The sequence below is a fragment of the Heteronotia binoei genome, chromosome 15 (assembly GCF_032191835.1).
Source record: "Heteronotia binoei isolate CCM8104 ecotype False Entrance Well chromosome 15, APGP_CSIRO_Hbin_v1, whole genome shotgun sequence".
In the NCBI taxonomy this organism is placed as follows: Eukaryota; Metazoa; Chordata; class Lepidosauria; order Squamata; family Gekkonidae; genus Heteronotia; species Heteronotia binoei.
Genome location: NC_083237.1, coordinates 61,635,981 through 61,658,360, shown reverse-complemented (window position 1 = coordinate 61,658,360; position 22,380 = coordinate 61,635,981). Strand labels below are relative to the sequence as shown.

The 22,380-nt window shown below is 50.2% G+C and overlaps 1 protein-coding gene across 1 annotated transcript in view; it reads right to left on the bottom strand.

Moving 5' to 3' along the window:
* Positions 1-4,780: 4,780 nt before the first annotated feature.
* FKBP10 (FKBP prolyl isomerase 10) overlaps positions 4,781-22,380 on the bottom strand; it is a 33,937-nt gene continuing 16,337 nt past the window's right edge. The window contains exons 5-10 of the mRNA XM_060255981.1: positions 20,287-20,476; positions 17,605-17,750; positions 12,206-12,395; positions 8,979-9,121; positions 6,872-7,035; positions 4,781-5,711 (exon numbers count right to left, since the gene is read on the bottom strand). Of these exons, the coding sequence (XP_060111964.1) occupies positions 5,526-5,711; positions 6,872-7,035; positions 8,979-9,121; positions 12,206-12,395; positions 17,605-17,750; positions 20,287-20,476 (1,019 nt within the window). The 3' untranslated portion in view covers positions 4,781-5,525. The remainder of the gene's footprint in view (positions 5,712-6,871; positions 7,036-8,978; positions 9,122-12,205; positions 12,396-17,604; positions 17,751-20,286; positions 20,477-22,380) is intronic.

The following is a 22,380-nucleotide window of genomic DNA, read 5'->3' as shown; positions in this document are numbered from 1 at the left end:
TGAGCCGCTCTGAGACTCTTCGGAGTGGAGGGCGGATATAAATCCAATATCTTCATCTACCTCACAGGGTGTCTGTTGTGGGGGGGGGGGAGGTAAAGGAGATTGTGAGCCACTCTGAGACTTCGGAGTGGAGGGCGGGATATAAATCCAATATCTTCATCTACCTCACAGGGTGTCTGTTGTGGGGGAGGAAGGTAAAGGAGATTGTGAGCCACTCTGAGACTCTTCGGAGTGGAGGGCGGGATATAAATCCAATATCTTCATCTACCTCACAGGGTGTCTGTTGTGGGGGAGGAATGTAAAGGAGATTGTGAGCCGCTCTGAAACTCTTCAGAGTAGAGGGCGGGATATAAATCCAATATCTTCATCTACCTCACAGGGTGTCTGTTGTGGGGGAGGAAGATAAATGAGATTGTGAGCCGCTCTGAGACTCTTCAGAGTGGAAGGTGGGATATAAATCCAATATCTTCATCTACCTCACAGGGTGTCTGTTGTGGGGGAGGAAGGTAAAGGAGATTGTGAGCCACTCTGAGACTTCGGAGTGGAGGGCGGGATATAAATCCAATATCTTCATCTACCTCACAGGGTGTCTGTTGTGGGGGAGGAAGGTAAAGGAGATTGTGAGCCACTCTGAGACTCTTCGGAGTGGAGGGCGGGATATAAATCCAATATCTTCATCTACCTCACAGGGTGTCTGTTGTGGGGGAGGAATGTAAAGGAGATTGTGAGCCGCTCTGAAACTCTTCAGAGTAGAGGGCGGGATATAAATCCAATATCTTCATCTACCTCACAGGGTGTCTGTTGTGGGGGAGGAAGATAAATGAGATTGTGAGCCGCTCTGAGACTCTTCGGAGTGGAGGGCGGGATATAAATCCAATATCTTCATCTACCTCACAGGGTGTCTGTTGTGGGGGAGGAAGGGAAAGGAGATTGTGAGCCGCTCTGAGACTCTTCGGAGTGGAGGGCGGGATATAAATCCAATATCTTCATCTACCTCACAGGTTGTCTGTTGTTGGGGGGAGGAAGGGAAAGGAGATTGTGAGCCGCTCTGAGACTCTTCAGAGTAGAGGGCGGGATATAAATCCAATATCTTCATCTACCTCACAGGGTGTCTGTTGTGGGGGAGGAAGGGAAAGGAGATTGTGAGCCGCTCTGAGACTCTTCGGAGTGGAGGGCGGGATATAAATCCAATATCTTCTTCTTCAATATCTTCTTCTTACATAAAGTCAACCTTTATTTTAAAATGAAGGTGTCTCTGACCCGTAGCAACCCTGCTAACCTAGACTGAATCCTGAGTTCTCATCAGAACTCAGGAGCTAAGCATGGTTGATATGTGGATGGGAGACCATAAAGCGACCATCAAGAAAGACTCTGCAGGGGAAAGCAATGGCAAAAATCTGAACAGCCAATCAAATCTCCACTGGCCAATCAGAAGTCTTGTTGGGCAAAAGCCCACCAGGACCCACCCAATTTCTAAAGGCGTTTGGTGACCACCAGTAAAGGTGTCATTAGATGCCACAGTAGAAGAAGAAGACTGCAGTTTTATACCCCACCCTTCTCTCTGAATCAGAGACTCAGAGCGGCTTACAATCTCCTAAATCTTCTCCCCCCACAACAGACACCCTGTGAGGTGGGTGGGGCTGAGAGAGCTCTCACAGCAGCTGCCCTTTCAAGGACAACCTCTGCCAGAGCTATGGCTGACCTATTCCAGCAGCTGCAATTGGAGGAGTGGGGAATCGAACCCGGTTCTCCCAGAGAAGAGTCCGCACACTTCACCAAACTGGCTCTAAATAACAGGAGAGTGGCTCTGGAGTGCAACCTCCACAGAATCAAGTATTTAATAGTATTTTTAAAAATCCAATTTGGCTGCAAAGAAAAATCCCTCAGGAAGCATCGACTGGGATCCTCCAAGTAAGTAGGCTGCTGACCAGAATTTCAACATTGGGGTGGGCAGGGCTTTTTTTGGAACAGGAACTCCTTTTGCATATTAGGCCACACGCCCCTGATGTAGCCAATCCTGGAGCTTATAGTAGGCTCTGTAAGAAGAGCCCTGTAAGCTCTTGGGGGATTGGCTACATCAGGGGGTGTGGCCTAATATGCAAAGGAGCTCCTGTTAAAAAAAAAAAAGCCCTGGGGGTAGGGAGCCATGACTGCCTGGGACAAAGTTCTGCAGTTCTCTTTTATGGTCGCCGTACCCTGCCCCTCTTAAGCCTGAACTCTGCAGAAGCCTGAAATGACTGGACAGAAGCTATTGTACTTTGGTCACATGTCAGAGAAGACAAGAGTCCCCCCCCAAAAAAAATAATGCTCGGCAAAGTGGAAGGCAGCAGGAGGAAAGGAAGACCCAACGCGTGATGGATTTAGGCTTGCCAATCCCCAGGTCCCAGCGGGAGTTCTTCCACTTTCCCAGGCTCCTTCCCACCCCCCGTCAGCTGGCCGGTGGGGGGGAAGCCCTGCCCTCAGAGGACCACGTGCCTTTGCACCTCCGGAGGCTTCAGTCTCCGATTGAAAGGCTTCCTCTTGGGATGGGGTGTCTGTGCTGCTGTGAAGAAGCTGGCAGCAACTCGTGAGAGGCGAATCCCCAGCTTCAGACTTGCCAGAAATGGGGTGGGGGGGAGGGAAACGTCTGCTGAGCACTTCATTATTCCCTATGTGGAGATCGATTCTCATAGAGTATAATGGGGAATTAATCTGGAGGTTTTGGAGGCTCTGGGGGAGCAGTTATTTGAGGTAGATGCACCAGATTTTCAGTATAGTATCTAGTGCCTCTCCCCAAAGTACCCCCAAGTTTCAAAACGACTGGACCCGGGAGTCCAATTCTATGAGCCCCAAAAGATGATGAAGAAGAAGATATTGGATTTATATCCCGCCCTCCAATCCGAAAAGTCTCAGAGCGGCTCACAATCTCCTATATCTTCTCCCCCCACAAGGGACACCCTGTGAGGTGGGTGGGGCTGAGAGGGCTCTTACAGCAGCTGCCCTTTCAAGGACAACTCCTACGAGAGCTCTGGCTGACCCAAGGCCATTCCAGCAGGTGCAAGTGGAGGAGTGGGGAATCAAACCCGGTTCTCCCAGATAAGAGTCCGCACACTTAACCACTACACCAAACTGGCGTAGGTGTCTCTACCCTTCATTATTTCCTATAGAAGGAAGACATTTAAAAAGGTGTGCTATCCCTTTAAATGTGATGGCCAGAACTCTCTTGGAGTTCAATTATGCTTGTCACACCCTTGTTCCCGGCTCCGCCCCAATGTCTCCTGGCTCCACCCCCAAAGTCTCCTGGCTCCACCCTCAAAGTCCCCAGCTATTTCTTGAATTGGACTTGGCAACCCTAGATGGATTGAGTCCATCAAGAAAATCACAGCTCTGTTTTCCAGGCCTGAGCCAGGCTGTTAACGACAGGGCGTTTTGGAGGCCGTTCATTCATAGCGTCACCCTCATAGCGGAATTGACTTAATGGGACTTAACTATCAAGATCCCTTGCCATGTTAATGCTTGTTTTATCACTGCTCTGTTCTGAAACACTTGCTATGCTGCCGGGAAAACAAAAGTATTTGGGCCCTCGAACGGTGTCTGCCTCTCAAGGTCGTGACTACATGTTAGAAGTGTTCTCCCTCAGAGGTTGTCGGACATCTCCGTGGGTTATTCCTACGGTTCCTTCAGGGAGGCAGGAAACGCTTCTTTCACCTTCCTGTTGGCGCCTTTGGAATAACCCTGTCCTCAGTTTTGTTCCTGCCTCTACAGGGAGCAGCAGCACAAGTCTAGGCTAAGCCCTTTTTCTTCTCTACTTTACCTTCCATTTCTTTTCCTCCTCGCTGGGCAAAAGCAACAGGGAGGATCAACTTGGGCCGTTTCTAAATGGCCTGCAACAGAGATGGCTTCCTCTCTGACGAGGAGGGAGAGACGCACGCCGCGCCTCTCGTGGCGGCGAATTTTGTTGGTGCCAACTCGTCCTCGCGGCTTGTTCGCGCCCTTCCCAACACAGTTGCAGACGAATCAACTGCCAGCACCAAGGAACGGCGCATAATGGAAGCCCCTGCTACGTGCCTCGGGGCGGCAGAGAACAGCAGCGGCCATTTTGTAAGTGCGGGGCTCAGCTCTCAGACCTTCCGACCCCTAAGGGCAGGCATTGGACTGACTGTGAGGGGTCCTTCTCCTCAGAGGTTCAGAGGACATCTCGCCACTCCCAGGTTTATCTTCATCGCCTATATTCTATTCTGTTCTATCTACTACAGCCTTGTCTCCCTTGTACTGTTCTAGTTCAATACTATTGGAGTTCACTGTCACAGTTGATGTTGTAGTTGCATGTTGTTAGTTTGTGTTTATAGTCCTCCTAGTTAGAGGGAAGACAACACTGCTTTTGGAGTCCCACAACTGAGGGCGGGGTTATTCCGAAGGCGCCAACAGGAAGGTGAAAAAAGTGTTTCCTGCCTCCCTGAAGGAAAAGTAGGAATAACCCAGAGATGTCCTCCGAACCTCTGAGGAGAAGGACCCCTCACGGTAAGTCCAATGGGCCGTTTTGCTAACAAAGCAGAATGTCTGCTTTGTAACAATCCTATGTGTTTCAACTTATCTCGCGCCAGAAAGTTAGGCGCGCATGTAATGGCTTACTGCTTCCCTATTAATTCCTGCACCTGCAACCCGCCTTCATTTCATCACTGGCTTTGCCAGTGGTGCTATCCTGTCTTACAAACAACACTAATCCTAATGAGATGAAGAGTCGTTATTATCGACCTGACATTAACATTCACACATACCCTGTGCACCACACCATAACATCTACCTGAGGTTGTGCTTTTATTTTTAATTTCTGTGCCTTTTTTACAACTGCCCGAGAAACAAAAATTCAAGAGATGCAGGCATCCCGCTGTAGAGATTCAATAATTAGGAAAAGGCTGTATTGGTTTTTATTAATTTTTTTTCATGTTATCCTGGCCTTTAGGAGCACAGGGTTCTGCCTAGATAAAAGAGACGGGGAGGCAGAATAGCAACCGTGTTTTGCTCCTTCCGTTCCTTGAGTCCTCTGCCCCATGGACTACATCCTCAGAGCTCTGCTAATCAGAATAAGCAAAGCAAATTGGACTGAAATGGCCCATTTGGTCAGTTCCGATCACCCGGTTTGGGTTGCCCCGCAGTGGAATCTGGCTTCATCGACTGGGTTGGGACTACACACAGCACCCCTGTAGACACCATACCTGGATCTGACAGAACAAAAAACTGAACTGACATCATAGTTTTGTTGAGACCAATCTGATGTAGACCGTGTGCTTACGGATTTGATTGGACGGGGGTGGGGAATTTGGCTAACGGATCAGGGAATCTCCCACGGCCGAGTAAACTCCCCGGCTTTGGTTTGCTCAAACTAGGTCTCAATTAAATAGTTCTCAAAAACGATGTCAAAGAAGGACACAACGTTCTCCCTTCCCTCGTAGGAACGATCCGGCCACAAAAGGCAGGGAAAGTGGAGTGCTTTTAAAAAATTGTAAAAAAAATGCTGAATCCCCGCCCCCCCGGAGTTTTCTCTCTTAAAGCTCTTCGTGGGCTGGAGCTTGATCCTCGTCTGACTTCAGCTTCAATTCGTCTGCTGTGATCTTCCCGTCTTTGTTCCTGTCTTGGTTTTCGAACATGTCGGTGATCACTTTTTCTGGCTCAGAGCCTGGCATGAGACGACCTTTGCCCTCTGCCCTCTGCGACTGGATGAACACGGAGAACTGCAAAAGGGGGCGAAGAAGAAGACATAGTTGGAGAGAAGATCAAAGGTTCCCACTATGCTTCACCCAAGGGGGAGTGGCCTACGGAACACGTGACATTTCCAGGTACCCATTTCATCTTCTCAGGGCTTTTGTGTGTGTGTGTGTAGAAAAAGGAACTCATTTGCATATTAGACCACACCCCCTAATGTCACAATTGCTTCACACAGGGCTTTTTGTAGAAAAGGCCCAGTAGGGATCATTTGCATAACAGGCCACACCCCCTGATGTCACCATTGTTTCACACAGGGCTTTTTGTGTGGAAAAGGACCAGCAAGAACTCATTTGCATATTAGACCACACCCCCTGATGTCACAATTGTTTCACACAGGGCTTTTTGTGTGGAAAAGGACCAGCAAGAACTCATTTGCATATTAGACCACACCCCCTAATGTCACAATTGCTTCACACAGGGCTTTTTGTAGAAAAGGCCCAGTAGGGATCATTTGCATAACAGGCCACACCCCCTGATGTCACAATTGTTTCACACAGGGCTTTTTGTGTGGAAAAGGACCAGCAAGAACTCATTTGCATATTAGGCCACACCCCCAACACCAAGCCAGTCGGGATTGCGTTCCCACTAAAAAAAAAAAAGCCTTGCCTCTTCTCCTGCCTCAATCAGTAACCTGTTGCTTCACAGTGAACAAGATGCATGCTGGGAAATATTATGTAACCTGGGGCTAAAAAATAAAAATAAAAATGACATTACTAAAGGCGCATTCGTTTGCGTGGCTCTAGACCACAGGGTTGACTGAGGCAAAATATAGCAAAAATTTTTCTGCTATTTGCTAAACCTACAGTGCAAACTTAAACAGAGCTAACTGATTCTATAGCCACTGAAGTCAATGCACTTAGAAGGTTGTGACATGACTTAGAATGGCAACGTAAGTTGCTTTTGCTTCTTACAGAAATGTAAAGATTCACTTTTCTCAGATACAAAATTCAGTACTGAAAACCCAGATCCTCAAGCTCTGGTTAACCATTCCTAGCAAAATGGGAAGTCATCCATGCAGGAAGCAATTAGGCTACAAAAGAGAAAACAGAATCCCAGAAGTACTCCAGAAGAAAAAAAGCTCAATCGTCCCCCAGTTAGATCTACCCTTTCTTAACACAGATCACACCTCTTCAGGTGGGACTTCACCATCCTTGTTGAGATCCATTGCTTCAAACAGATTCTCAGGTGGCTCGCCATGCCAGATGAACAGGTAGCCTTCTGGAACGCCTCCCTCCAGGTGTAGAAGTTCTACCTCAAAGCGGAGAACGGCGCTGCCAGGGACACCTCGAGCTGGAAATACAAGTTTTGTGGTCCAAACTATGAGTTATCAGGGGTGTCACATGTGCAACCCAGGGACCACATCAGGGCCCCAGAGTGTTCCTATCAGGCCCCCAAGCAAGTCTGTTTTCATCTCCCTCTCTCTTGCTTCCTTCTGCATCACAGCTTGCTTTGCCAGGCTTGCTCAATCACACAGGAGCTACAAGGCAAAGCTTCTATTTTCTCCTTCGGTTGTGGCTCCTCCCTTGAGGAGGAAAGGGGGGAAGGATAGCTTGCTTTGCCAGGCTCTCTCAATCGCACAGCAGAACTACTGAGCCATGTCTCTTTTCCTTCTGTTGACTGAGGCGCCGCCCTCTCCTCATCCCCTGGGGACGGTGGGAAAGAGCCAGAGCTTCCTTTGCCCAGTTCCCTCAATCACACGGGAGAGATACAAAATCTTTTTATAAAGTTTGTATCTCCACTACTTGGCATTACGTTTTATGACACACATCGCCTGGTCCGATGAGGTCTCATCTATGTCAGATCCAGCCGCCACAACAAATGAATTTGACACATTTGCATTACATGGTCGACTCTAATATTCAGAAGCATTCCCCACCTGTTGCACTGCACTGGGTTGCTTCTGAAGGGAGATTCATTGCTTCCCAGAAACCCTTTTAGCAGTGGCAACAGAAAAGGAAAGCCCCAGCTGCAAGGACAAAATCATCCTTGCTGGATTGAGATGCACGATGCTGCTGACTAATGGTGTGACCCAGAATCAAATCTAGGGGAAGCACTTCCTTTGGTAGGAAGTGACATCATAGGATGTAATTTGCATTTCTCAGAAACCGGGGCCTTCCCATCATTCCTGACGGGTGGAATTCTAGCAGGAGCTCCTTTGCATATTAGGCCACACCTCCCTGATGTAGCCAATCCTCCAAGAGCTTACAAAAAAGAGCCTTGTAAGTTCTTGGAGGATTGGCTACATAAGGGGTGTGTGGCCTAATATGCAAAGGAGCTCCCACTAGAATTCCACCCAATTCCTGAGAAAACAATGCTAGTTTTATGGGCCACGCTAAAAATATAATCAGCTTTTAAATCGCACACCCAGATCACACAAATGAATGCAATCTGCTTATTTTGCTCAGCTTCATTGATTCTGCTAATCTTTGGTTGCCAGATCTGGGTTGGAAAATACCTGGAGACTTTGGGGGTGGATCCGAGAGAGGGTGGGGTTTGGGGAGGGGAGCATGGTCCAATGCCGCAGAGTCCACCTTTCCAAGCAGCCATTTTCTCTAGGGCAGCTGATCTCTGCCAGCTGGAGATCAGTTGTAAAAGCGGGAATTCTCCAGGCCCTGCCTGGAGGCTGGCAACCCTACAAGACATCTTCTGTTCACCACCATTATCCTTGTCTCTCTCCACTTTGTCTGATTTCCTCAGGCATTGCATATGAACACTAAACACTCCTTTTTGCAACCTTGGGCTGCGATTCTTGGGACGCTGACCCCCTACATCTAAATTCTCTTTTTTTCTTGCTGCCCCCCTGGTAAGAACTGAACTCTGGCAATTTACTAGTCAGTACACGGAAAGGAGCCACCCGGATTCCGAGAATGCCTCACCACCAGTGGCGGATTAAACCCTGTGGACGCCCCTAGGCAGTCAAAATCTTGGGGGTCCCCTCGCAAATCATCTCAGAGTCTGAGCGGCTGCCCCACCACCCATGGCCTGCACGGCACCCTGCAGGCACCTTCTCAAAAGCCCCTTTGACAAAGCTGCAGGGGAGAGGCAGAGAGAGGCAAACTTGGCGACAACGCCAGCAGCAGCCACACCAGGCAAGTCAGGCAAAGAGCAGCTCAGTTGCTCGCTGTGCTTGCAGGCTGGGAGGGCCGCAAGCAGGGGGGGGGAAACTAGGGGGGAAAGCCAGCCTTAAAGGCGTAGGGGCCCACAGGCATAATTGTTAATCCGGCTCTGCTCACCGCCACTTTCGCCATGTCCCAAATGCGGAGGGACGAGGACAATCCGTTTCTCTCCCAAGCACATATCCAGGAGGCCGTTGTTGAGGCCTTCGATGATCTTGTTGGCACCGAGCGTGGTTTCTTGAGGATGCTCATAGTCGTGGCTGCCGGTGGGGAACAGAAACGAGAGAAGTTCTCTTGAGAAGATTAACTAGGTGGGAGTATCAGAACGTGCACGAGCTTGGGGCTGAGTTCACTGCTCTACCTTTAGAAAAACTGGATGCTACGGGCTTTAGAAATTATATTTCATGCATCTGTATACAACTGTTTTAGAGAATCACAGAATTGGAAGAAGAAGAATTGCAGATTTATACCCCGCCCTTCTCCCTGAATCAGAGACTCAGAACGGCTTACAATCTCCTCTATCTTCTCCCCCCACAACAGACACCCTGAGGTGGGGGCAGATTTATACCCCGCCCTTCTCCCTGAATCAGAGACTCAGAGCGGCTTACAATCTCCTATATCTTCTCCCCTCACAACAGATACCCTGTGAGGTGGGGACAGATTTATACCCCGCCCTTCTCTCTGAATCACAGACTCAGAGCGGCTTACAATCTCCTATATCTTCTCCCCCCACAACAGACACCCTGTGAGGTGGGGGCAGATTTATACCCCGCCCTTCTCCCTGAATCAGAGACTCAGAGCGGCTTACAATCTCCTCTATCTTCTCCCCTCACAACAGACACCCTGTGAGGTGGGGGCAGATTTATACCCTGCCCTTCTCCCTGAATCAGAGACTCAGAGCGGCTTACAATCTCCTATATCTTCTCCCCTCACAACAGACACCCTGTGAGGTGGGGGCAGATTTATACCCTGCCCTTCTCTCTGAATCAGAGACTCAGAGCGGCTTACAATCTCCTATATCTTCTTCCCCCACAACAGACACCCTGTGAGGTGGGGACAGATTTATACCCCGCCCTTCTCCCTGAATCAGAGACTCAGAGCAGCTCACAATCTCCTATATCTTCTCCCCTCACAACAGACACCCTGTGAGGTGGGGGCAGATTTATACCCTGCCCTTCTCTCTGAATCAGAGACTCAGAGCGGCTTACAATCTCCTATATCTTCTTCCCCCACAACAGACACCCTGTGAGGTGGGGACAGATTTATACCCCGCCCTTCTCCCTGAATCAGAGACTCAGAGCAGCTCACAATCTCCTATATCTTCTCCCCTCACAACAGACACCCTGTGAGGTGGGGGCAGATTTATACCCCGCCCTTCTCCCTGAATCAGAGACTCAGAGCGGCTCACAATCTCCTATATCTTCTCCCCTCACAACAGACACCCTGTGAGGTGGTTGGGGCTGAGAGGGCTCTCACAGCAGCTGCCCTTTCAAAGACAACTCCTGCGATAGCTATGGCTGACCCAAGGCCATTCCAGCAGCTGCAAGTGGAGGAGTGGAGAATCAAACCCGGTTCTCCCAGATAAGAGTCCGCGCAATTAACCACTACACCAAACTGGCTCTCACCAAACTGGAAGGGGCCACACAGGCCATCTAGTCCAACCCCCTACTCAATGCAGGATCAGCCTAGAGCATCCCTGACAAGCATTTGTCCAGCCGCTGCTTAAAGACTGCCAGCAAGGGGGAGCTCACCAACTCCCCAGGTAGCTGAATCCACTGCTGAACAACATTGCTGAGTCAGTTTGGTGTAGTGGTTAAGTGTGCGGACTCTTATCTGGGAGAACCGGGTTTGATTCCCCACTCCTCCACTTGCACCTGCTGGAATGGCCTTGGGTCAGCCAGAGCTCTCTTATCTGGGAGAACCGGGTTTGATTCCCCACTCCTCCACTTGCACCTGCTGGAATGGCCTTGGGTCAGCCAGAGCTCTCTTATCTGGGAGAACCGGGTTTGATTCCCCACTCCTCCACTTGCAGCTGCTGGAATGGCCTTGGGTCAGCCAGAGCTCTCTTATCTGGGAGAACCGGGTTTGATTCCCCACTCCTCCACTTGCAGCTGCTGGAATGGCCTTGGGTCAGCCAGAGCTCTCTTATCTGGGAGAACCGGGTTTGATTCCCCACTCCTCCACTTGCAGCTGCTGGAATGGCCTTGGGTCAGCCAGAGCTCTCTTATCTGGGAGAACCGGGTTTGATTCCCCACTCCTCCACTTGCAGCTGCTGGAACGGCCTTGGGTCAGCCATAGTTCGCCTAGGAGTTGTCCTTAAAACGGTCGCTTCTGGGAGAGCCCTCACAGCCCCACCCACCTCACAGGGTGTCTGTTGTGGGGGAGAGGGGGAGGAAGGTAGAGGAAATTGTGACTGCTCTGAGATTCAGAGCACAGGGCAGGATGTAAATCAAATATCTTCTTTTCTTCTACTGCCAAAAAGCTTTTCCTCATATCCAGCTGCTATGTCCTGCCCTCAATTTAGATGCAGCACTGTGAGTCCTCTCCTCTCTGCTGCCACCAGGAGCAGCTCCCTGCCCTCCTCTAAGGGACAGCCCTTCAGATACTTCAAGAGAGCAATCCTGCCCCCGGCTCAACTGAACATTCCCTAGTCCCTCAGCCTTTCCTCCCAGGGCTTGGTCTCCAGGCCCCTGATCATCCTCCTCGCTCTCCTCTGGACCTGCTCCATTCTGTCCACATCCTTTCAGAAGTGAGGCCTCCAGAACTGCACACCAGACTCCAGGTGCAGCCTGACCAATCTAGTGTACAGTAAAACGATGACATCTCGTGACTTGGGTGCTATACCTCTGTTGATACACCTCAAGATCACATTAGCCTTTTTTGTCGCTGCATCACGCTGGCTGCTTACATTTAACTTACACTCCACCCGTACCCCACAAGCATGCCCTGTCCACATCCTTTCAGAAGTGTTTGTATAAATGCATATTGTCTGATATTCCCATTTCAGGAAGAAGAGTACTGCAGATTTCTACCCCACCCTTCTCTTTGAATCAGAGTCTCAGAGCGACTCACAATCTCCTATATCTTCTCCCCCCACAACAGACGGCCTGTGAGGTGGGTGGGGCTGGAGAGGGCTCTCACAGCAGCTGCCCTTTCAAGGACAACCTCTGCCAGAACTATGGCTGACCCAAGGGCATGCTAGCAGGTGCAAGTGGAGGAGTGGGGAATCAAACCCGGTTCTCCCAGAGAAGAGTTTGCACACTTAACCACTACAGGAAACTGGCTTGGGCCTTTTGTGATAGCGCAGGAATTGAAATAAACCAAACTCCAATCAAAAGACTCACGAGGAGAAGAGCCGGGTGCCGTCCAGGAGAGAGCAGTTGTAATGATAGCGGACAAAGTCTCTATTCTGAGAGGTGATGTTACAGTCTGCCGGCCGGTAGACTGTTTCGATCGTCACCGAGTCCGTGGGGTTGTGGAAATCGATGATGTGGACATCAAAGATGAGGACAGCTGAACCGGGAATCTTGTCCCCTGGAGAGTGAGAAGAACAGACGCTGATGCCGACAGTAAAAACAGCTGACTCAAAAATTCTGTGCTGCCTTTCGGCTGTAGCCGGGGCCACTGCATAGGAGTAGGCAAGACAGGCAATCACCTAGGGCGCCCCCTACCTGCCACTCTCGCCTTCCTGGGTCTACACAGACCCGGAAAGTGAGAGCAGCCGGGTGGCATGTTGGCATGTGCTTTCCTCCGAGCCCACCTTTCCTTGCAAGGGAAGTTGGGCTTAGAAGACATGCTGCCCTGCCACTGCTGCCTTCCTGTGTGCATGCAGACCCGGAAAGGCAAGAATGGCAGGGCGGGGCAGCAGTGTGTGAGCTTCTCTGAGCCTGCCTTTATATAAGAACATAAGAGAAGCCCTGTTGGATCAGGCCAATGGCCCATCCAGTCCAACCCTCTGTGTCACAGAAGAACATAAGAGAAGCCCTGTTGGATCAGGCCAGTGGCCCATCCAGTCTAACACTCTGTGTTACATAAGAACATAAGAGAAGCCCTGTTGGATCAGGCCAGTGGCCCATCCAGTCTAACACTCTGTGTTACATAAGAACATAAGAGAAGCCCTGTTGGATCAGGCCAATGGCCCATCCAGTCCAACACTCTGTGTCACATAAGAACATAAGAGAAGCCCTGTTGGATCAGGCCAGTGGCCCATCCAGTCTAACACTCTGTGTTACATAAGAACATAAGAGAAGCCCTGTTGGATCAGGCCAGTGGCCCATCCAGTCTAACACTCTGTGTTACATAAGAACATAAGAGAAGCCCTGTTGGATCAGGCCAATGGCCCATCCAGTCCAACACTCTGTGTCACATAAGAACATAAGAGAAGCCCTGTTGGATCAGGCCAATGGCCCATCCACTCCAACACTCTGTGTCACATAAGGACATAAGAGAAGCCATGTTGGATCAGGCCAGTGGCCCATCCAGTCCAACACTCTGTGTCACATAAGGACATAAGAGAAGCCATGTTGGATCAGGCCAATGGCCCATCCAGTCCAACACTCTGTGTCACATAAGAGAAGCCCTGTTGGATCAGGCCAATGGCCCATCCAGTCCAACACTCTGTGTCACAGAAGAACATAAGAGAAGCCATGTTGGATCAGGCCAGTGGCCCATCCAGTCCAACACTCTGTGTCACATAAGAACATAAGAGAAGCCCTGTTGGATCAGGCCAATGGCCCATCCAGTCCAACACTCTGTGTCACATAAGAACATAAGAGAAGCCCTGTTGGATCAGGCCAATGGCCCATCCACTCCAACACTCTGTGTCACATAAGGACATAAGAGAAGCCATGTTGGATCAGGCCAGTGGCCCATCCAGTCCAACACTCTGTGTCACATAAGGACATAAGAGAAGCCATGTTGGATCAGGCCAATGGCCCATCCAGTCCAACACTCTGTGTCACATAAGAGAAGCCCTGTTGGATCAGGCCAATGGCCCATCCAGTCCAACACTCTGTGTCACATAAGGACATAAGAGAAGCCATGTTGGATCAGGCCAATGGCCCATCCAGTCCAACACTCTGTGTCACATAAGAGAAGCCCTGTTGGATCAGGCCAATGGCCCATCCAGACCAACACTCTGTGTCACATAAGAGAAGCCCTGTTGGATCAGGCCAATGGCCCATCCAGTCCAACACTCTGTGTCACATAAGAACATAAGAGAAGCCCTGTTGGATCAGGCCAATGGCCCATCCAGTCCAACACTCTGTGTCACATAAGGACATAAGAGAAGCCATGTTGGATCAGGCCAATGGCCCATCCAGTCCAACAATCTGCGTCACATAAGAACATAAGAGAAGCCCTGTTGGATCAGGCCACTGGCCCATCCAGTCCAACACTCTGTGTCACATAAGAGAAGCCCTGTTGGATCAAGCCAGTGGCCCATCCAGTCCAACACTCTGTGTCACATAAGGACATAAGAGAAGCCATGTTGGATCAGGCCAATGGCCCATCCAGTCCAACATTCTGTGTCACATAAGAGAAGCCCTGTTGGATCAGGCCAATGGCCCATCCAGACCAACACTCTGTGTCACATAAGAGAAGCCCTGTTGGATCAGGCCAATGGCCCATCCAGTCCAACACTCTGTGTCACATAAGAACATAAGAGAAGCCCTGTTGGATCAGGCCAATGGCCCATCCAGTCCAACACTCTGTGTCACATAAGGACATAAGAGAAGCCATGTTGGATCAGGCCAATGGCCCATCCAGTCCAACAATCTGCGTCACATAAGAACATAAGAGAAGCCCTGTTGGATCAGGCCACTGGCCCATCCAGTCCAACACTCTGTGTCACAGAAGAACATAAGAGAAGCCATGTTGGATCAGGCCAGTGGCCCATCCAGTGCAACCCTCTGTGTCACACAGTGGCCAAAAAAACCAAGTGCCGTCAGGAGGCCCACCAGTGGAGCCAGGACACTAGAAGCCCTCGCACTGTGCCCCCCCAAGCAACCAGAATACAGAGCATCACTGCCCCAGACAGAGAGTTCCAACAATACGCTAATAGCCACTGATGGACCTCTGCTCCAGATGTTGATCCAGTCCCCTCTTGAAGCTGGCTATGCTTGGAGCCGCCGCCACCTCCTGTGGCAGTGAATTCCACGTGTTCACTTTGGGTGAAGATGGACTTCCTTTTATCCGTTCTAACCCAACTGCTCAGCAATTTCATTGGGTGCCCACAAGTTCTCATATTGCGAGAAAGGGAGAAAAGTGCTTCTTTCTCTACCTTCTCTATCCCGTACATCATCTTGTCAACCTCTATCATGTCACCCTTCACGTACAGGCTGCTGCCGCACTGTGCCCTCAACTTCCCAAGTCTGCCTGGGGTATTGGCAGGGCCTAGGGCACCTGGAACTCTATCGCCAGGTCTAGCTGTAGCCCAATTTAATTTGAAAAGATGTGCTCCAAGATCTTTTACAATATTGCCAAAGATGTTTAGTGTGCCAGTACCCCGTGTTACAGGCTCTTTGCTCCATGGTGTGATCCAGAAGGTTTCAAACTTCTCACCTTCAAGGAACACCTTCTACACCCACACCTGCTGAAGAACCACAGCACACCTGCCACGGCATCCCTGCACATAGCAGATGGGTCTTGAAAGCCAGTTTGGTGTAGCGGTTAGGAGTGTGGGCTCTAATCTGGGAGAACCGGGTTTGATTCCCCACTCCTCCACTTGCAGCTACTGGAATGGCCTTGGGTCAGCCATAGCTCTAATAGAGAGCCAGTCTGGTGTAGTGGTGACGTGTGTGGACTCTTATCTGGGAGAGGCGGGTTTGATTCCCCACTCCTCACTTGCAGCTGCTGGAATGGCCCTGGGTCAGCCAGAGCTCTCTTATCTGGGAGAACCGGGTTTGATTCCCCACTCCTCCACTTGCACCTGCTGGAATGGCCTTGGGTCAGCCAGAGCTCTCTTATCTGGGAGAACCCGGTTTGATTCCCCACTCCTCCACTTGCAGCTACTGGAATGGCCTTAAGTCAGCCATAGCTCTAATAGAGAGCCAGTCTGGTGTAGTGGTGAAGTGTGTGGACTCTTATCTGGGAGAGGCGGGTTTGATTCCCCACTCCTCACTTGCAGCTGCTGGAATGGCCTTGGGTCAGCCATAGCTCTAATAGAGAGCCAGTCTGGTGTAGTGGTTAAGTGTGTGGACTCTTATCTGGGAGAGGCGGGTTTGATTCCCCACTCCTCCACTTGCAGCTACTGGAATGGCCTTGAGTCAGCCATAGCCCTCATAGGAGTTGTCCTTGAAAGGGCAGCTTCTGTGCAAGCTCTCTCAGCCCCACCTAACTCACAGGGTGTCTGTTGTGGGGAGGGAAAAGGAGATTGTAAGCCGCTCTGATAATGTGAGGTCTGTTGAGTAACCTTTGGTCAGTCGTAACTCTCTCAGAGCTGTTCTGCTCAAGAGCAGTTCTTGGAGAGCTCTTTCAGCCCCACCTACTCCACAGGGTGTCTGTTGTGTTGAGGGGAAGGGAAAGGAGATTGTAAACCACTCTGAGACTTCCAAGTGAAGGGCAGGGTGTAAAACCAATCTCCTCCTCCTCGTTATCAGATGCAGGGCACTGTCTAGGTCTCTACAGCCTCAGTGTTTGAATTCCTTGAAGTGAGGGAGATCTGGAACATTCCTTGAAGTGAAGGAGATCTAGAACCTCTGTGATTGCGTGTTGTTGTCAGTGGCAGGCAGGCTGCCTTTCGGGGTCTCTTGCCTGCCATCACTGATCTTTCCACGGACAAACCCTGCTTATACCCGGAATAAAACTTTGTTGGTCTTAAATGTACCACTGGACTCAAACTTTGTACCGAATAAATGCAAGTTTCTCTTTTCTGCAATATACTTCTTCATAGAATCATAGAAGAGTTGGAAGGCACCTCCAGGGTCATCTAGTCCAACCCCCTGCACAATGCAGGAAACTCACAAACACCTCTCCCTAAATTCACAGGATCTTCATTGCTGTCAGATGGTTATCTAGCCTCTGTTTAAAAACCTCCAAGGAAGGCCCACCACCTCCTGAGGAAGCCTGTTCCACTGAGGAATCGCTCTAACGGTCAGGAAGTTCTTCCTAATATTGAGCAGGAAACTCTTCTGATTTAATTTCAACCCACTGGTTCTGGTCCTACTTTCTGGGACCACAGAAAAAAATTCCACGCCATCCTCAATATGACAGCCCTTCAAGTACTTGAAGATGGTGATCCTATCACCTCTCAGCCGCCTCCTCTCCAGGCTAAACATGCCCAGCTCCTTCAACCTTTCGTCATAGGACTTGGTCTTCAGACCCCTCACCACCTTCATCGCCCTCCTCTGGCTTGTCTATATCCTTCTTAAAATGCGGTGCCCGAAACTGAACACAATACTCCAGGTGAGGTCTTACCAGAGCAAAGTAAAAGCGATACCATCGCTTCATGTGATCTGGACACTAGACTTCTGTGGATGCAACTAGACTCAAACTTTGTACTGAATAAATGCAAGTTTATCTTTTCTGTAATATACTTCTTGGGAGATTTATTTACTGCGCTCCGTATCATGTTTCTAGGACTGGGCAAAACGCCACTCTGCTAATCAAATCCCCCATTACTTTGTACGCTAAAAAGGAAGCCGTATTGATTGCAGCCACTGTGTAGGGACATGCGTACCTCCAAATGGGATCCACATTTGCAGCGATTGAAGGGCTTGCTCCCACCTGCCGGCTCTCCACCTACCTGCCCCAGTTTCTCCGTACGCCAAATGAGGAGGGATGATGATCCTTCGCTTTTCACCTGTGCAGACCCCCTGCAGTCCTTGGTCCATCCCTGGGATGATGTAGCCTTTTCCGATATAGGTGTCATAAGTGTGATTCCGTGAGTAACTGCAAAGGGAGAAGAAGAAGAAGATAAGATAGAAGATATTGGATTTATATCCCGCCCTTCACTCCAAAGAGTCTCAGAGCGGCTCACAATCTCCTTTACCTTCCTCCCCCACAACAGACACCCTGTGAGGTAGATGAAGATATTGGATTTATATCCCGGCCTCCATTCCAAAGAGGCTCAGAGCAGCTCACAATCTCCTTTCCCTTCCTCCCCCACAACAGACACCCTGTGAGGTAGATGAAGATATTGGATTTATATCCCGCCCTTCACTCCAAAGAGTCTCAGAGCGGCTCACAATCTCCTTTACCTTCCTCCCCCACAACAGACACCCTGTGAGGTAGATGAAGATATTGGATTTATATCCCGGCCTCCACTCCAAAGAGGCTCAGAGCAGCTCACAATCTCCTTTCCCTTCCTCCCCCACAACAGACACCCTGTGAGGTAGATGAAGATATTGGATTTATATCCCGCCCTCCACTCCGAAGAGTCTCAGAGCGGCTCACAATCTCCTTTATCTTCCTCCCCCACAACAGACACCCTGTGAGGTGGGTGGGGCTGAAAGGGCTCTCACAGCAGCTGCCCTTTCAAGGACAACTCCTGTGAGAGCTATGGCTGACCCAAGGCCATTCCAGCAGGTGCAAGTGGAGGAGTGGGGAATCAAACCCAGTTCTCCCAGATAAGAGTCCGCACACTTAACCACTACACCAAACTGGCTCTCTTTACATGTTATGTGCCTATGCATTTGAAATCAATATTTTCTTAGCAAAAAAGCTGGAAGCAGCTTGGGTGGCTTGGTGGGTTCACACTGCCAAGGCACCTCGCTTGTGTGTTTCTGCGTCCAGATGCCAAAGAGGCGACTGTCGTGTGGCTCAGAAATTTGCTACCACTTTGACAGGAGTAGCTTTTTGAGCCACTCTGAGGATACTGGAGGACGGGGTGAGTACAGGGATGGGAGCGAGTGGCAGTTGTGCTCCTTTGGACAGGCTTTTCTAGTCCGTTTCTGAGGCGTCCCTGGATCGCCTCAGACTGCCCGTCTGTAAGCAGCCCATGGGTGAGTCACACTTCTCACAGAGCTGATCTCTCAAGGGCAGTTCTCTCAGAGCTCTCTCAGCCCCACCTGCCTCACAGGGTGTCTGTTGTGGGGAGAGGAAGAGAAGGAGACTGTAGGCTGCTCTAGGCTCTGAGTGAAAGACTCTCCTTTTCCTCCTCCAGCCTCAGTTTTAGAACATCACAGAAGCAGTTCTTTTTTAAAAAAAATAAATAATTTTTTTTTATTTAGAATATGTTTCTGATACGTTAAGCAATCAAGAGTAATTTAGAAACACCAAAGAACAGAGTAACCTGGAACAAATTAAAGCATACCACAGGTACAACAAATAACAGATATCATTTTGCGATTGGTAAATGTGGATAATAATATAAACGCTTTTACCAGAAACGGTCAAAACAATTAAAACGCTCTGACTCTGCTTTAGGACCCGATTAGAAGGATCCCTTGTCCCGTCTGTCTCTCAGCATTCCTTTTGGTGTAGTGGTTAAGTGTGCAGACTCTTATCTGGGAGAACCGGGTTTGATTCCCCACTCCTCCACTTGCACCTGCTAGCATGGCCTTGGGTCAGCCATAGCCCTGGCAGAGGTTGTCCTTGAAAGGGCAGCTGCTGTGAGAGCCCTCTCCAGCCCCACCCACCTCACAGGGTGTCTGTTGTGGGGGAGGAAGGGAAAGGAGATTGTAGGCCACTCTGAGACTCTGTCCTTGGAAGGGCAGCTGCTGTGAGAGCCCTCTCCAGCCCCACCCACCTCACAGGGTGTCTGTTGTGGGGGAGGAAGGTAAAGGAGATTGTGAGCCGCTCTGAGACTCTTCGGAGTGGAGGGCGGGATATAAATCCAATATCTTCATCTACCTCACAGGGTGTCTGTTGGGGGGGGGGAAGGTAAAGGAGATTGTGAGCCGCTCTGAGACTCTTCGGAGTGGAGGGCGGGATATAAATCCAATATCTTAAAAAACATCTTAAAGATGCTTTCTTTGTATTTCTCCCATGGGATCTGGGGAACTGGGAAAGGAAGTTCTGGCTCTTTCCTTCCTTCCCTAGTGGACTGGGAGGGGGGAGGAGCCTCAACCAATAGAAGGAAGAGAGGCCTGGCTCAGTAGCTCTGCTGTGTGATTGAGAGAGCCTAGCAAAGCAAGCTCTGCCTCCCCCCGTTTTTCTCCAAGGGAGGCTCCTCAGCCAATGGAGAAGATAGAGGCTTTGCTCCGTAGCTCCTGTGCGGTTGAGCAAGTCTTGCTAAGCATGCTGTTATGCAGAAGGAAGCAAGAGAGAGGTAGAAGGAAACAGATGACAGCCAGTTGCTCAGGGGCCTGATAGGAGCCCTCTGGGGCCCTGATTCAGCCCCCGAAGCACATGTTTGACACCTCTGCTCTAGACAGCTTGCTGTTCTTACTGTTTTCTAGTAAGAAAGATGATTTCCAGGTTCAGGTAGCTGGTCCCAGGACTTCTCCACATTTCTGCACACCCATCCCCCCACCCCCCCGGTTACCTGGAATCAAAGAGGGTCCCGTCCATCAAGGTGCCGTTATAATGGTAGCGCACAAAATCCCCGGTCACGGCTTTGCGCTTGCATGACTCAGGCACTTCCAAATGTTCCAGGAAAATGCCATCTTTGGGGTTGTGTAGATCCACCAGAAAGACATCAAAGACCAAGGAAGCTTGAGGGGGGATGACGGTCCCTAAGAGAGTTAAAAGAATGGATTCGGTCCACGATGAATTATAAGAACAGAAGAAAAGGCATGCTGGATCAGGCCAGTGGCCCATCCAGTTCAACACTCTGTGTCACACAGTGGCCAAAAAACCCAGGTGCCATCAGGAGGTCCATCAGTGGGGTCAGGACACTAGAAGTCCTCCCACTGTGTCCCCCCCAAGCACCAAGAATACAGAGCATCACTGCCCCAGACAGAGAGTTCCATCTATACCCTGTGGCTAATAGCCACTGATGGACCTCTGCTCCATATGCTTATTCAATTTCCTCTTGAAGCTGTCTGTGCTTGTAGCCACGACCACCTCCTGTGGCAGTGAATTCCACGTGTTAATCACCCTTTGGGTGAAGAAGGACTTCCTTTTATCCATTCTAACCCGACTGCTCAGTAATTATACCCGGCAGGGAAACCTCCAAAGAATACCAGAGTCGGGAGGCAAAGGCAGGCAATAGAGCCACCGCTCTGAAGGTCCTCCTTGCCCTGGAAGGAGTCGCCAAAGGTCACCATGACTTCCAGGCATGGGGGCACAAACACAAACACACATGCAAAAACACACACAAAAATGTAAAAATAAAAATGCTTCTGCGAACACTGATGTGAGAATACCCCAAAGCACCCGAGCAGATGGCACAGCCCAAATGTCTCCTTCATGTGTTCAGTTTGAAATGATGAATGTTTATCATGAAGATAGATCAAGATGGGAAGCCATGCGTGCTTGTAGCAACGGAAAAGAGCAAAAGTCCAGGGGCATCTCCAAGATCAACACAATTTGTGGCAGGGTATCTGAAGAAGGACGAGCCCTGTGGCCCAGAGTGGTAAGCTGTAGTACTGCAGTCCGAGCTCTCTGCTCATGACTTGAGTTCGGTCCCCGGCGGAATCTGGGTTCAGGTATCCGGCTCCAGGTTGACTCAGCCTTCCATCCTTCCGAGGTCGGTCAAATGAGTTCCCAGCTTGCTGGGAGGGAAGCGTAGATGACTGCGGAAGGCAATGGCAAACCACCCCGTAAAAAGTCTGCTGTGAAAATGTTGTGATGCGACGTCACCCCAGAGTCGGAAATGACTGGTGCTTGCACAGGGGACTACCTTTACCTTTTAGAGTTCCCTCTAAGCTGAGTTAGGAGCCCTGTGGCGCAGAGTGGTAAGGCTGTAGTACTGCAGTCCTAAGCTCTGCTCATGACCTGAGTTCGATCCCCGCGGAAGCTGGGTTCAGGTAGACAGCTCCAGGTTGACTCAGCCTTCTATCCTTCCGAGGTCGGTCAAATGAGTCCCCAGCTTGCTGAGGGGAAAGTGTAGATGACTGGGGAAGGCGACGGCAAACCACCCCATAAAACGTCTGGATTCTTATCAACAAATGTCTAATAAAGGTTTTAGTATGGAAAGCGTTGTGATCCGACTTCATCCCACAGGCCAGTAATGACTTGGTGCTTGCGCGGGGGACTACCTTTACCTTTCCATCCGAAGAAGTCAGCAGCGACCCATGGAAACTTCTACTCTGCCACAAATTTTGTTAGTCCTGAAGGTGCTCTTGGACTCTTGCTCTTTTCTACATCGAACATGAAAAAACAAAATCTCGCTGGCAAGCACAAACGCTGAATCTGAACAGGACCGGATCGACGTGTTTTTTGAGGGGGGGCAAAATTAAAAAATGACGCCCCCTTTTGGGCCATTCTATATTATGGTCCCATAGAATACAATGGGCTCCATACCCCATTTGGCGCCCCCCTCCGTTGGCGCCCGGGGCAAACGCCCCCGTCTGCCCCCCCCCCCCCCAGATCAGGCCCTGATCCTGAATGAATCAATGTCCAGGATCCGTTTTTACCGACCAGTTCAGCTCCAAGGCCAACTGAGCCGCTCCCCTCCCCCTGCTGAAGATCCGGG